Source organism: Engraulis encrasicolus, chromosome 7 (assembly GCF_034702125.1).
Source record: "Engraulis encrasicolus isolate BLACKSEA-1 chromosome 7, IST_EnEncr_1.0, whole genome shotgun sequence".
NCBI classification, from domain to species: domain Eukaryota; kingdom Metazoa; phylum Chordata; class Actinopteri; order Clupeiformes; family Engraulidae; genus Engraulis; species Engraulis encrasicolus.
The window spans coordinates 55,628,049-55,641,538 of NC_085863.1; the positions used below are offsets into that span (position 1 = coordinate 55,628,049).

The 13,490-nt window shown below is 44.1% G+C and overlaps 1 protein-coding gene across 1 annotated transcript in view; it reads left to right on the forward strand.

Moving 5' to 3' along the window:
- The window catches only part of LOC134453216 (LHFPL tetraspan subfamily member 7 protein), a 225,600-nt gene continuing 212,110 nt past the window's right edge, over positions 1–13,490 (forward strand). The window contains exon 1 of the mRNA XM_063204053.1: positions 1–423. Within this exon, the coding sequence (XP_063060123.1) occupies positions 109–423 (315 nt within the window). The 5' untranslated portion in view covers positions 1–108. The remainder of the gene's footprint in view (positions 424–13,490) is intronic.

Here is a 13,490-nt window from a genome sequence, read left to right on the forward strand (position 1 = left end):
TCCGTATTTGTTGGTGTAAGGGAAATATCGTTGTTTTTTAAGAAGTGATGGTTATCTGACGTGAGGCTGTTGGTGAGTTTTCTGTCTACCTGGACAAGTGAACTCCAAATGCATTCATTGCTGGATAGAAAGAAGAAAGAAGCCGGGGTTGGGATTGATCTGTCTCCGAGCCCTTTTCCCCAAGCCGCGAGGATGTTCAGCTGTGTTGGTTGCTTTTGGGTTCTCCTGTCGTCCGCCCTCGGTGCCGTTTGTTGTTTCAGTTTCATATCGCCTGCATGGATCGTGAAGGACCACCTGAAAAATAAGGATTCCGTGAGCTTCGGGTTACTTTGGCACTGCTCCGAGTCCATGGACCACATGTACAGATGTTACACTTTTGGGGGCCTTGGAAAATTCGACGAAATTCCGTCCAGCTCGTGGCAGGTAAAGTAATGTTGTCTATAGTCTGAAAACTATGTTTTGTTAAACCATGTTTGTTATTATTATGCTTTGTTCTGTAAATGAATCGTGACTGCCTCTGCTTCTCTCTTGCCATGATTGTTAACATTTTACAACACGCGTTTTAAAACACAGCCAGTTATTTTTTTGTACAACACATTTCCCTTCGTCTCAAAGACACATCGATTGATCTTCTAAATATGGCATCATACTGTGCAGAATGGGGGCCTGTGCTCGTAATGTGCTGCTGAATAATTTAAGGCTGAAGAGGAAGATGCAGTGATGGGGCAAGTGCACTTATGGAAATCACAGAGTGGCAGGTGCCCCTGAACTCAAGATATGTAAATCATTTTTATATGATATCAGCGAGTCCAGCTGAGGCACTGTGTAATTACGCACGGTGTGTGCTTGTCATGACATTGTCATTGCTTCCATAGTGAATTGTGTTGTTGCCTATTTGTGGACGCGTCTGTGAAAATGACAATGTCCTGATCAGATATTGTAATGAACTAGGTATGTGCTTGTAATGCATTGCTTCCATAGTGAAATATATTGTTTTGTTGACTTATGTGAAAGATGACCAATTCACACCTGAATCTGGGTCTACCCATGCTTTCACTCATCCATGCAAGAGGTCCACCTGACTCATCCCACTGTGTCAGTCAGAGACAGTAGCCGAGAGGATCATGTGGCTATCCACAGGGGAACAGTTTTTTTTACACCTAGATTTAGTTGTTGTGGTACGTATTTGAAAGGAATGACAGGTTTAAACATTATGTCAGACTTTCCTGTGTTGTGTAAATGTATGACAGTTATGGGTAAGCGGTTAGGGTGACAGGCTTGTTGGCCAAGGGTTAGCGGGTTGAGTCCTGACCCATCAGGTTGCTGAGGAGGTAATTAAAACCTGCTCTCTCCCATCCTCCTTCATAAAGGCTTTCCCATGAATGAGTACTGTGGCACTGCTCCCTTTGGGTGCCATTTGGGATGCTTCCTTGCATTGGTAAGGTATGCGGTTTCATTCTGTGCAGTGTGCACTGGGTGCTGTGGAGTAAGGTATAAATGCAGTTTCATTGTGTGCAGTGTGCGCTGGATGCTCAGTTCTCATACGCATGTGTCATAATTTTGTCAGCTGCTCAATAAGTTATCACAACACATGACTTTTGTTTACTGATCTGAGCACCTGCTGGACTCATAGTCAGTAATAGACCATGTTTGAAGCTTGATCCTGTAAAATATACAAGCATAGAAACTAACACTATTTTGTATGGATACTCACTTCTCTGCCATTATGGCCTGTATGTAAATTAAAAATATATATTTGTTTATTCAATTTCCAAGAATCTGCTGTATTTCCAATAAGAAATATGCCGGCTTTATCTTTGGATTGCATGCTCTTTCAAACACCAAAAAGAAAAGAAATCTAAAATCTGGTCTGTAAGTTTTGAGCATAAAGGCTTGATCTCCTGTTCTTCTTCTTCAGGGAATGTGAACTAGCGGGCCAGCCCTCTCATTTGACTGCATAGATCAGCATAACTCAAAGCCTTCCTTCCTCTAAAGCCCAAACTCCAAAGACAGACAGACAGAGTTTCCTCACAACTCAGTCGAGCGCCGCTTTGTTGTTAGAGATTCCTACAGAGCTGTCCGGGGTTTAAATAGGCTCTTTTCATTTCAGATTACAGAGCACATAGCACAGGGGCTGGTTAGACCCACCACCTCCTCCCCTCCCTTCACCACCTCCACCCTCATCCTCTTTTGTGGCAGGAAAAAAGGCACTCACTTGCATTGGCTATACCACCACCAGCAGCAACCTCTGGAGTTATGATTTATGCATGAAGGCGAAAAATTAGCATTTGAAAGGAGATATTAATAAGTTGGCATTTTTTTCTGATTGTGGGATTATGGGAGAAGAAGAGGAAGATGCAGCTTTTTTTCTTGAGATAGTCGTGAATCAGGAAAACAGAAGTCTGTCAGCAGAAGCCAAAGAAGTGATAGAGTGTGCAGCTAGTGGACACGTTATCTGGTTGCCTTCACAGAAAGAAGCTCAGACCTTAAAGCTGATTTCTTTTTTGTGCTTAGTCAGTCTTCTCAAGCGCTACATGCTCTGGTTTATCATTTTCTCAGGTTATTTGGGTGCGCAGGTTTGGCACTTGTACGAGAATCACATCATAGCATCTCAACTCAATGTTTGTTTCACTTTATTTTGCATGCATCTTTCCCGCAGGCTATGTCAAGTGCAAAGGCATATGATCAGAAACACCTTGTCATTTTTTCAGAGTAACTCATTTTTTGCCCATCTGAGATTTGCTGACAGTGCAACGTTATAGTATATGTACGGTAGGCATGTGCGCGTGTGTATGTGTGTGTGTCTGTGTGTCTGAGTGTCTGTGTGTTGTTGGGATGTGTGTATTAACGTCTACGTATGTGTCTGTTCTGGTCTGTGTGTGTCTGTTCATGTGTGTGTGTGTGTGTGTGTGTGTGGGGGGGGGGGTTATGTTGGTTGATGTTTGTGTTGGGTTTTTTGTGTGTGTTGTGAGGTCTAGGTGTGTGACCTGTGCATCTGTGCATCCGTGTTCTGTATGGTGTGTACAGTGCATGCTCGTCTATGTTGAATGCCCCCATGATAAAAAAGGAGCAGCAGCAGCAGCCTGCCCCATCCATTCCCCATGGCCTACTAATAAAGGGGAGGTGAGGGGCCATTACATTTCCATCCCGCGCGCGTCTTTGGGGTCCTGGCTGCCATGACTCATTGGTGTGCAGAGTATTCTTCTGTGTTGTCGAGCTCCTTTTCAGCAGAGCCTCAACCTCTCACCGCTCCTGCCACTCGGCTCACCATGTGTGGGTGGCCCAACAGCACATCTCTCTCTCCCTACGTCCCCCCCAACTTCCACAAAGCCCGACTAGACACACATACGTGCGCTCTCTAGCTCTCTCTTGCTGTCTCTCTCTTGCTCTCTCTCTCTCTCTCTCTCTCTCTCTCTCTCTCTCTCTCTCTCTCCCTCACACACACATTCACACACACTCACACTCACAAAACCCCTCAAAATCTCTCTCTCTCTCTCTCTCTCTCTCTCTCTCTCTCTCTCTCTCTCTCTCTCTCTCTCTCTCTCTCTCTCTCTCTCTCTCTCTCTCTTTTCATCTCACTTTCTTTTAGTGTCAGTCAGTGAGGGCCTTGCTTGGACCCCTTGTGTGGGTGGAATAGTGAAACTCTTCCCAGGACCTCCTCTGAATAGAGAGCCCTGTCTGAGCTCCATGTCTCATTGCTGGAGATGGAGCTACTCTCATAGACAAGACTTACATGCATACAGCCCTACTCGTCTGTTCGGTAACAAAAAAATGCAGTGTTAATTCAACACGTAAACGGTCGATTTAACACCTTATGTGGTCCCAGAGTACTCTCTAAGGGTTGAATTAAAACTGCATTTTTTTCTGTGTCCATGGCTGCTGCAGGAATCTCTCACCTGTTGCCATCTGTTCCGGCATGCCAAACCCCTGTCACCTGCTCCTTTCCTTTCAGCACCTCCTTATCCTGTTTGGATGACTGTGAAAAGGTGGTTTGTCTGTGGGAAGCGCCGTGGAGGTCTTCCCATTGGTCACGGTTCCGAGTCTGACTGAGTTGCTCGCTCGGTTAGCGGGGTTACTGTGGGAATGAAACGAGAGAGGCGGCGGTTGAATTGAATTCTCTGGCAACCTAAGGTGCCTGCCCATGCGGAGTGCTTCGAATGGGTCTTTATTGCAAATGTGGCTCTGGCTCTGTGATGGGTGCCACCCATTCTCAATGTGAGTAAAAAGCTTCTGACACAGCCTTGTCCTCGTTGAGCAATCCAAATCCAATCATGCAAATGTGACATTGGCGCACATGGCACACATGGCACACACACACATGCACGCGCACACACACATGCGCACTCTCACACACACACACACACACACACACACACACACACACACACACACACACACACACACACACACACACACACACACACACACACACTACCAAAAAGGGAAATTAAAAATAATTAACAGCACAACGGCAGAGCATTTACTCCTGTATTAAGATGCCAAAACGAGGGCACTAAAACCCCATAATATTCTCCCAGATGAGATCTGACAAACCATGTTGTGTTTTTTTTTTATTTCAGAAAATGAGCCACATAACGGCGTACCATCAGTGTACTCTTCCCCTGGGACTGTCTTAATCGAGATTAGCATGATGTTCATGATTGTGGTCCACACATGTTGTAGATTACGGTTATGCAGTACTGTGTGAACCATCATACCCCCATCATCCACTGTCCTGTTGCCTATATGGCTGTGGTCTGAACCTCTGAACCTCAGTGCAGATGGCCTACCCTGCTGTTTTTGTTGACATGAGAATGAGAGGGTGGAGGTGGTGGTGCTGTTGGTGGTGGTGGAGGAGAATTGGGTTCTGTTGTGGTCATCAGTGTGAATTTCTAACAAATGGCGTTTTTTAGTAGCAGACAGGACATGCATGACAACTTTTTTTGTTGCTTTATTACATAGAAGACATATTCATTCGTTGTCAATTAATTATTAATTAGGCTGATGACTTATTTAATTAATATACATGTGTTACATTAGCTGTGGTTTATTCAGCAATAAAAATGTCCCAAATGACTTAAATATAATATGCAGTAGCTCATATTGGGGCCGTGGTGTGGTGGTGGGTGATGTTGGATCTCTGGGTGTAGGATGAGCCAAGACAAGGAGCAAGGTGTGCTTGGTGTCTGCTGGTGTGTTGGTTGTAGTGAGATTGATTGATTGATTGATTGATTGATTGATTGATTGATTTGCTACGTGTACATGATGTTTTTGAATCGGATCTAATAGATCGGATTTAAGTAGATCGGATTAAGAGTTATTTTGCGACGTGTATACATGGCAATTTCACTTAAATGCGATTAAACGTCTGGGGAAAATAAAGCATTGCGATTGGACTGAGGACGCACGTGCTGAGTGAGCCAAATAAGGCGTGGGGGCGTGGTCGCCAAACCTCCGGGGAACTACTGGGACACAAGCTTATCTTCAGCCCGAAAATGAATTCCCTCAGTGGACTCAAGGCTGGTAAAATCCCCTTTGGGTCTGGTTCTTTCAAATGCTAGTTAGCACCCTCCTAGCTTAGAAAAACGAACTGGTGAAAGGGTGATGTGGAGTAACTTTGTTGTGCTTAATTACTTCGTGGGGCACTTTTACATCAATATATGGAAGCCACAACATTTATAGTCGCTTAGGGACTTTAAATTAAGCAAAACTTTCATGTGAAAATCAACAGGAAGTGCCGCCATCTTTTTCTCACTGACAAAGAGCACAGGCTCTTGGCGCCATCGTGTGGTCAACGAGCATGCGTGGAACGACCGGATTTATTGTAATTCTGATTAAAAGGTTACATGACAGAGGAACGTGTTTAATCGGATTTAAAAGAGGAATAAACCACCCACTTTAATCGGACTTAAGTTTAAATCGGAATAAACTTAAATCCTGTTCGGTAAGTGTTTACATGATGTTTTTAAAGTGGAATTAAGTTTTAATGAGATTTAAAGTGAGTTAAATCGGATTTAAATGCCTCATGTAAACGTACCAATTGATTGATTGATTGATTGATTTGCGTCATTGATCCCGGAGATGGGAGATTGAACTCAAGCACCGCAGCATGATTAGAGACAATTCATTACACAGCACATATTCATTTAGCCTAATAACCAGGAGTCCACTTTGTGTCTCAATACTCTGGCAGCCCTTGCCTGGTTACCACCAGACCTAATCACAAGTGAGATCGGAACGATTGTGTTGAACTAAAGGCAGTATGGGAGTTCCCAGGCTATGGCAGCCCCAGTCTCTCACAACATATAACAGTTTTGCGTTAAATGATCAAAAAATGGCCAATCCCCACAGAGGTTCAAAGAATGCATCCACTTGGCAAGCAAACAGCAGTGCTTGCTTATTTTAAGCAGTTTGTTTTGAACCTTTGATCCTTAGCGGAGCTGAAGCATATCTCAATTGACAACGTCATGATATTTGTGATGTACGGTAGATTGCAAAGTCACGTCTTAGCAGTAAACTGGGTATCCATCATTTGCATGTGACGTCAAATTTCATGGTCAAAGTTATCTCCGTCTGCACTTCATGTGTACTTCTGCCGTCCAGCAAAATCGATTACGTGATATTGTGACGTCAATGCAAATGATGGATAGAGGTTATTGATATAGTTTTTTTTTTTTTATCCGAGGTCAATGGATTTTCATGTACAGTGTTTGACCCAACATTGGAAATGCTAGAATAGTACAACAATTTGTCTCATAGAGAGCTGGCGCATGATAAGTTTTGTCATTTTTCCACAGTTTTCTGTGACTAATTCTGCATAAATTAGGAACCACATAACTGGGTTGTCTTCGTTCGAATTGCCTTTTCTGGTCACGTAGACAGACACAGGCACATTTCACATTTTCTTTATCTCTGAAAGTGTTAAGGGGGAAAAGAGAACATTCCTGGTGAGAAAGGGGCACTGCCTGCTTTGTGCTTGCCTGCTCTGACTCTGGCATCATTTATTGGTATGTGACGGACCACCAGTTCTGTCTTCCTTCACTCTCTCTCTCTCTCTCTCTCTCTCTCTCTCTCTCTCTCTCTCTCTCTCTCTCTCTCTCTCTCTCTCTCTCTCTCCCTTTCTTTTTCCTTCGCTGTATATCATATCACAAGGAGGCAGTAATTTCCTCCTTCTGAACCTGTTATGGTGTGGATGCCTGCCTGCCTGCCTGCCTGCCTGCCTGCCTGCGGAACCGAACTGTGAGCGAGCAGTGGTTTTTATCGGGCTCGCCACACGGACGCCTAATAAAATGATGGATGAGGCCCGGCCTCTATCTCAACTCCTCTCCTCTCTCTTCCACAAAACATAACCGAGCAGAGCACCATGGAAGACCTGTGCAAGAACAGTGCAATAGAGAGAGAGAGAGAGAGAGAGAGAGAGAGAGAGAGAGAGAGAGAGAAGATGAAAGTGAGAGGAAAGATAGATAGAGAGAGGGAGAAAGACGAAAGAATGATGAAAAGTGAGTGTGAGCTACAGACAGAGTTAGGGGGAGCTAGAGAGAGAGAGAGAGAGATACAGAGAGAGAGAGAGAAAGAGAGAGAGAGAGAGAGTGGATGAAAGCGACAGGAAAGATCGGGAGACGGGGAGGGAGACAGAGAGACAAAGGAAGGAAGAGACCATAAGAGTGAGTGTGAGCTACAGACAGAGTTAGGGGGAGAGAGAGAGAGAGAGAGAGAGAGAGAGAGAGAGAGAGAGAGAGAGAGAGAGAGAGAGAACATGAGCATCCTGGAGCCACCATCAATGGAGCCCACATGCTGATATGGCATCGGGAGTCAATGGATTCACTGTCAGCCAGTGAGATATACAGCATCCTGGCTCCATGCATAGTTTGCAGAGCAAGGGGGACGAAGGAGAGGGAGGAGGATGCATGGAAAATAAGGATTCAGCTGGAACACACAGTCATGCCACAAATCATAAAAAAATCCATTGTTGTTAATTCAACACTTACACTTAAAGAGTACTCTGGGACAAAATGCAATCTAGAGAAGGTGTTAATTTGACTCTCTGAGCATGGAATTAGTGCAGCATTTTTTTAGTGGAGCTTTTCTCCCCTGTGGGATTAACTGCATCCCAGCCGGACATCCTTCACCTCAGGGCATGCCATGCTCCCCTACTCTCCCTGCCCATTCACATTACAGCAGTGCTTCCCAAACTATTTCTACTGGGACGCTGTTTTGGACCACATAATATTTTTGTGACACCCCCCAATCTATTAATATTGATGCATTTTAATTAAAAGAAATTCAACACAGGAAAAGCATTAATAATATTTGCCATGCAAGTCGATTTTGTTTTTCGCTGTGTTATCATATACATGATGTACTGCATATGTGTGGTTTTTCTGCAAGTATTCCCTCTTCGCCACAACCCCTCAGCAGTACCTCCACGCCGGCCCTCCCAAGGGGTCTTGACCCCCAGTTTGGGAACTCTGGGAGCCACTGCCTCAGGGCATGGCATTCTCCCTCCTGCCCATTCACATTAGAGTGTCCTGGAAAGACTTCTGCATCCACTGTGTGTGACTAATGGCATACTGTACTGTAGCTGCTGTAGTCCCACTTAGAGTCGGGGCTTTTGTTTCCTCCCACTTATATAGTCTGGGCTGTTGCTATTGCTTGCCGCTGGTGGTGTTTTAAATAGACGGCAATAATGCTATGAGGTCAATTATGTACGCAACATTGCATTGCGTTGCATTTAGCAAACGCTTTCATCCGAGGGACTTATTAAGGAAAAGCAAAACTCAAGCTCAATGTACGGAATGAAACTGAAGGTTGAAGTGCAAAGTACTAATTGCAAATATTTTTTATTGAGGGATGTTTGCACATGGTATAACTGATCTAAGATGACTACAGTCAATTAAAAGGATGGCATTAATGCATGATATTTTCATACCACATTTTACTTTGTGTCTGTGTCACTAAGGCACTCACTGTAAAATATTCAGGAGAAAAAATGAAATAAATTCACAGTCAAAGACTCAGAGGTCTCCAGGCCACAGCGTAATGCCAGCAGAGTTCCATTAAAGCTCTCATCGTTTATCATATTACATGTAGCCTGTGGAAGACAAACACTTATGCACACTTCCAATGTCCATTGCTAGCACACTGTCAATAGAAACACTGAGGGGGAACTTGGTTGAAAAATGGAGCCCATGTATATATTTTGTTTACATCATGTTTTTGAGACAGTTGTAGTGGCACACAAGCCCCTCCAGCTCAACATTATTACAACTCTGTTAGAAACATGAATCCATAATTCCGTGCTGCCATGGGCCCTCTCTCCGTTCCACCCCTCTCCTCTGTGTGTTGTTCCAAACCCTGCGGAGCACCTCCAGTGATTACTTAGTCATTTCTTATCATCATGGCAGACTTTTCTTGAAATCCACTCTGTTGTACAAAAAAAACCCCTTGCTGGCAGTCATACAAATGCAGCATTAATGAAATTATTCACATTGAAATGTGTCAGGGAGAGACTGTGTGTGTCTGTGTGCCGCTGGCAGACTAAATGTGCCTCCTTCTGGGGGCATCTGTCGGCGTCTAAATGGTTTGTTGTCCCCAGCAAATACATCGTCGCTGGATAACTAGATTTTTTTCTATTCTCCCCCCGCGTGTACAGTGCTTGCCAGGAGACAGGGAGAGAGAGAGAGAAAGAGAGATGGAGAGAGAGAGTGTGAGAGAGCGATGGGGAGACAGGGAGAGATGGAGGAGTGACAGAGAGAGAGAGAGAGAGAGAGAGAGAGAGAGTGAAATGGAGGAGTGGCAGAGAGAGAGAGAGGGAGAGAGAGTTGATGGCAGACAGAGATGATCATTACTCCAGCATGACAAGCGAGGTACCCTGAGCAGCGAGCGAGTGAGCGAGCAGGCCGCTACCAAATGAGCCTTGGGAAGCGTCTAAATAAACCGATAAATGCCATCAGGACGTTTCTCACAGCTCAGCTCGCCTTGGGGGAAATCAGGTCAAGAAGATGTTTGTGCCAATTCAGCTGTCACATTCCCTAATGCTACAGTGCACCGCACACACTATCCAAGGTGAGGGTGCGTAATTTTTTTTCTATGTGAGAAAAAAAATGAAGGACTGCTGTGGGAAGCGAAAAAAAATATGATGAGATGTTTGGTGGATAGTGATGTGAAGATAACATATGGCGCTGCCCTATACAGTAGCAATGCCCATTCCTATCAAGGCCATCTTTTCATTCATATTTGATGGTGTTTTAATCCGGCTGTGACTCGGTCAGCCGTACATGCTGAATATGAAAACGCCTCACGAACCCTCATGGGAAACAGTGGTGGTGGTGGTGTGGTGTGCAGGCTGAGCCTGATGGATCGGACCTGCTGTCATCATGGCTGGGTTGGCCATAGGGCGTACAGGGCATGCGCTTGGTGGGCTGTTGATGATTTTGGCCTTCAATGTTATCAGTCCTCATGCCGCCACAGCAGGCCTCTCTGAGATAGTCAGATAAACAAAGCATTTTGGCTGTTGTGGTCCTTTAGCTCATATCAGATGGCTAAAATGCTGCCTCAGGCTTCATTGTCTCTCTCAAAGCCTGGTGGACTGATCTTGGCTGAAAATGCCTGGACAGACCTGCAGCCCACTCAGCTCTGGGAGAGGATGAGCAGTAAAGAAAACAGGCTAGAGTTACTTACACACAACACATCACCATCAGACGGACAAAGCGCTTGCAGACACATCCACAACGATTGTGGGTTTGCACTGATACAAGTGCCGTATTTTTTCACGTCCAGAATGAGTAGTGAACTGTTTTCATATTGACATTATAAAAAGTGTGTGTATGTGTGCGTGTGCGTGTGTGTGTGTGGAGCTCTACTTTTTCTTCTTCCTCTTCAGGCTGTAATCTAGCCTACACACAGAGCTCCAAAAAGCTTCGAGCCAACATCAGTGAAAGTCAGTAAACAATATTCGAGAGTGGGTTTCAGGCGTGCCTTGGAGATCGTACTAAGGCCATTTGCTTGTTTTATCACAGTCGGGCTGAGCTCTCTGCAGAGAGGAGAGAGAGAGAGAGAGAGAGAGAGAGAGAGAGAGAGAGAGAGAGAGAGAGAGAGAGAGAGCGTTCATTTGGGATGTGACCAATTTTTGTGTCCACACTCCAGAAGGCAATCCAATCTGAAACCAATTTGGCACACACCATGGAATGGAAGGGGAAACCAGCGCATTTGTCACTGGGCTGAAGTCATGGCCACTGCCTGTTTTTTTGTATTTGTCCTGCTTGACTTAAGATGGCCAAAGTGATTTACAGGAGGGACAGCCATGTGGGGAGTTGCTCAGGAGCAAGCTGGTACTGCACATACTGTAGCCAACAGCTGGCTGCCCTCTGAGAGAGTGTGTGTGTGTGTGCATGTGTGTGCGTGCGTGTCCGTGTATGGGAAAGAGACAGACAGTGTGTGTGTGTGTGTGTGTTTGTGTGTGTGTGTGTGTGTGTGTGTGTGTGTGTGTGTGTGTGCATGTGTGTGCGTGTGTGTTTGCGTATGCATCCACGTATGCGTGCGTGTCCGTGTATGGGAAAGAGACAGACAGTGTGTGTGTGTGTGTGTGTGTGTGTGTGTGTGTGTGTGTGTGTGTGTGTGTGTGTGTGTGTGTGTGTGTGTGTGTGTGTGTGTGTGTGTGTTTGTGTGTGTGTGTGTGTGTGTGTGTGTGTTTGTGTGTGTGTGTGTGTATATGTGCATGTGCATGCAACTGTGCGTGTGTGTGTGTATGGGAGAGAGACAGAGTGTGTGTCTGACTGTGTCTGCAAGTGTGCGTACGGTGCGCGTTCTTTAGACCTGTTCAAAAAAAACTTTTTTTGTAATTTTGAAGCCAATTGCTGTGATTCCCATTCTGCAAGGTGTGAAATGGTGAAAATGCAGAAGATATAATAAAAATTTATTTTGATTTTGAGACCATGGGAAGACCTGCCTTTCAAGAGCCATAAGTTTGGTTCAGGGTGTGTTGGGGGGTGTTTGGTTTGTTATGGTGGTGTTGGGTTGTGGTTTGTTTGTTGGTTGTTTTAATTCAAAAAAAAGACGGCATGGACAATGTTGGCACCATTTTGCCTAATTAACTTCACAGCCATTTGTCATAGAGGCATTGAGGGTTTTGGGACTACCTGAAAGAAGCTTCAATATTTACTTTCAGGATGAGGGGGGAGGGTCGAGACATATGAGGGTGACTGCGTGCTGGAAACTGTGGTTAGTGGAGAGGTCGGGGGGGGGGGGGGGGGTGGGGGGGTGGGTTTTTTTTGTTTTTTTTTTTTTGTTTTTCCTCTTTTTTTTTTGTCTGTCTTCTTTTTTTTTTTTTTTTTTGTTGTTTTTTTTTTTATTTTTTTTTATTTTTTTTTATTATTTATTATTTTTTTTTAAAAAAAATAAAATAAAAAATTTTTTTATTTTTTATTTTTTTTTTTAATTAAATTTTTTTTATTTTTTTTTATTTTTTTATTTTCATTTTTTTTTTTTTTTTTTTTTTTTATTATGTTTTTTTATAAAGTTTTTTTTTAAAGCCCAGGGGAGGGTGAACAGACAGGGGCAGGGGGGGGGGCGGGGAAACGAAAATGTGTTTTTTTCAAAAAGTAATGTAGGGCTCTTTTTGGGATTGGGTATTCATGCTCCAAACCTACAGACGCAAGTTCGTGTCTTGGTGCAGGACCCCCCCCCTCCCCCCCCCCCCCTCCACGGCCCCCCCCCTAGAGAAACGCAAAAGTTAGGAAGAAGTTTTGAAAGTTAGGAAAAGGAAGAAAAGGTAAGAAGAAGAGAGGAGAGCGGGCTAAGAGGAGATTAAAGGGATGTAGAAGGGAGAGAATGGACGTTGGTAGAGGTAGGGATAGATGGGGAGAAAAGGAAAAAAGGAGGAAGGGCCGAGAAAAGAGGGGTATAGAAGGAGAAGAGAGAGAGAAGGTTAGGAGGTAGGAGAGGGTAGAGGAATAGAAAGGAAAGGAGAGAGAAGGAGTGAGAGAGGGTTTTTAGAAAGGATTAATAGGTTAGAACAAAAAGAGGTAGGTGAGGAGGAAGAAAAAAGAGGTTTTTTAGAGAGAGAGGAAGGGGAGGGAGGAGGAAAGAGAAAGAGGATGGGGAAGGGGAGGTGGGGAGGAAGCAGAGAGGGTTTTTTTAGGGTGAGGTTTTTATGAGAAAGGTGGGAGGAAGGTGGTTTTTTTTATAGAGAAGGAAAGGAGAGAAAAGTAATAGAGAAGAAGAGGGTTGGTTTTTGGGGTTGGAGGGGGGGTAGGTTGGGGGGGGGGGGAGGAGGGGAGGGTGAAGAAGTTAAAAAGGAAAGGTTTGAAGGAAGAAAATAGAAGAAAAAGAGAGTGAAAAAGAAAAGAAAAAAAGAAGATAGGAAAGAAGGTAGAGAGGTTTTTATTTTTTTATTTTTTTTTTTTTTTTTTTTTTTATTTTTTTTTTTTTTTTATATTTTTTTTTTTTTTTTTTTTTTTTTATTTTTTTTTTTTTTTTTATTTTTTTTTTTT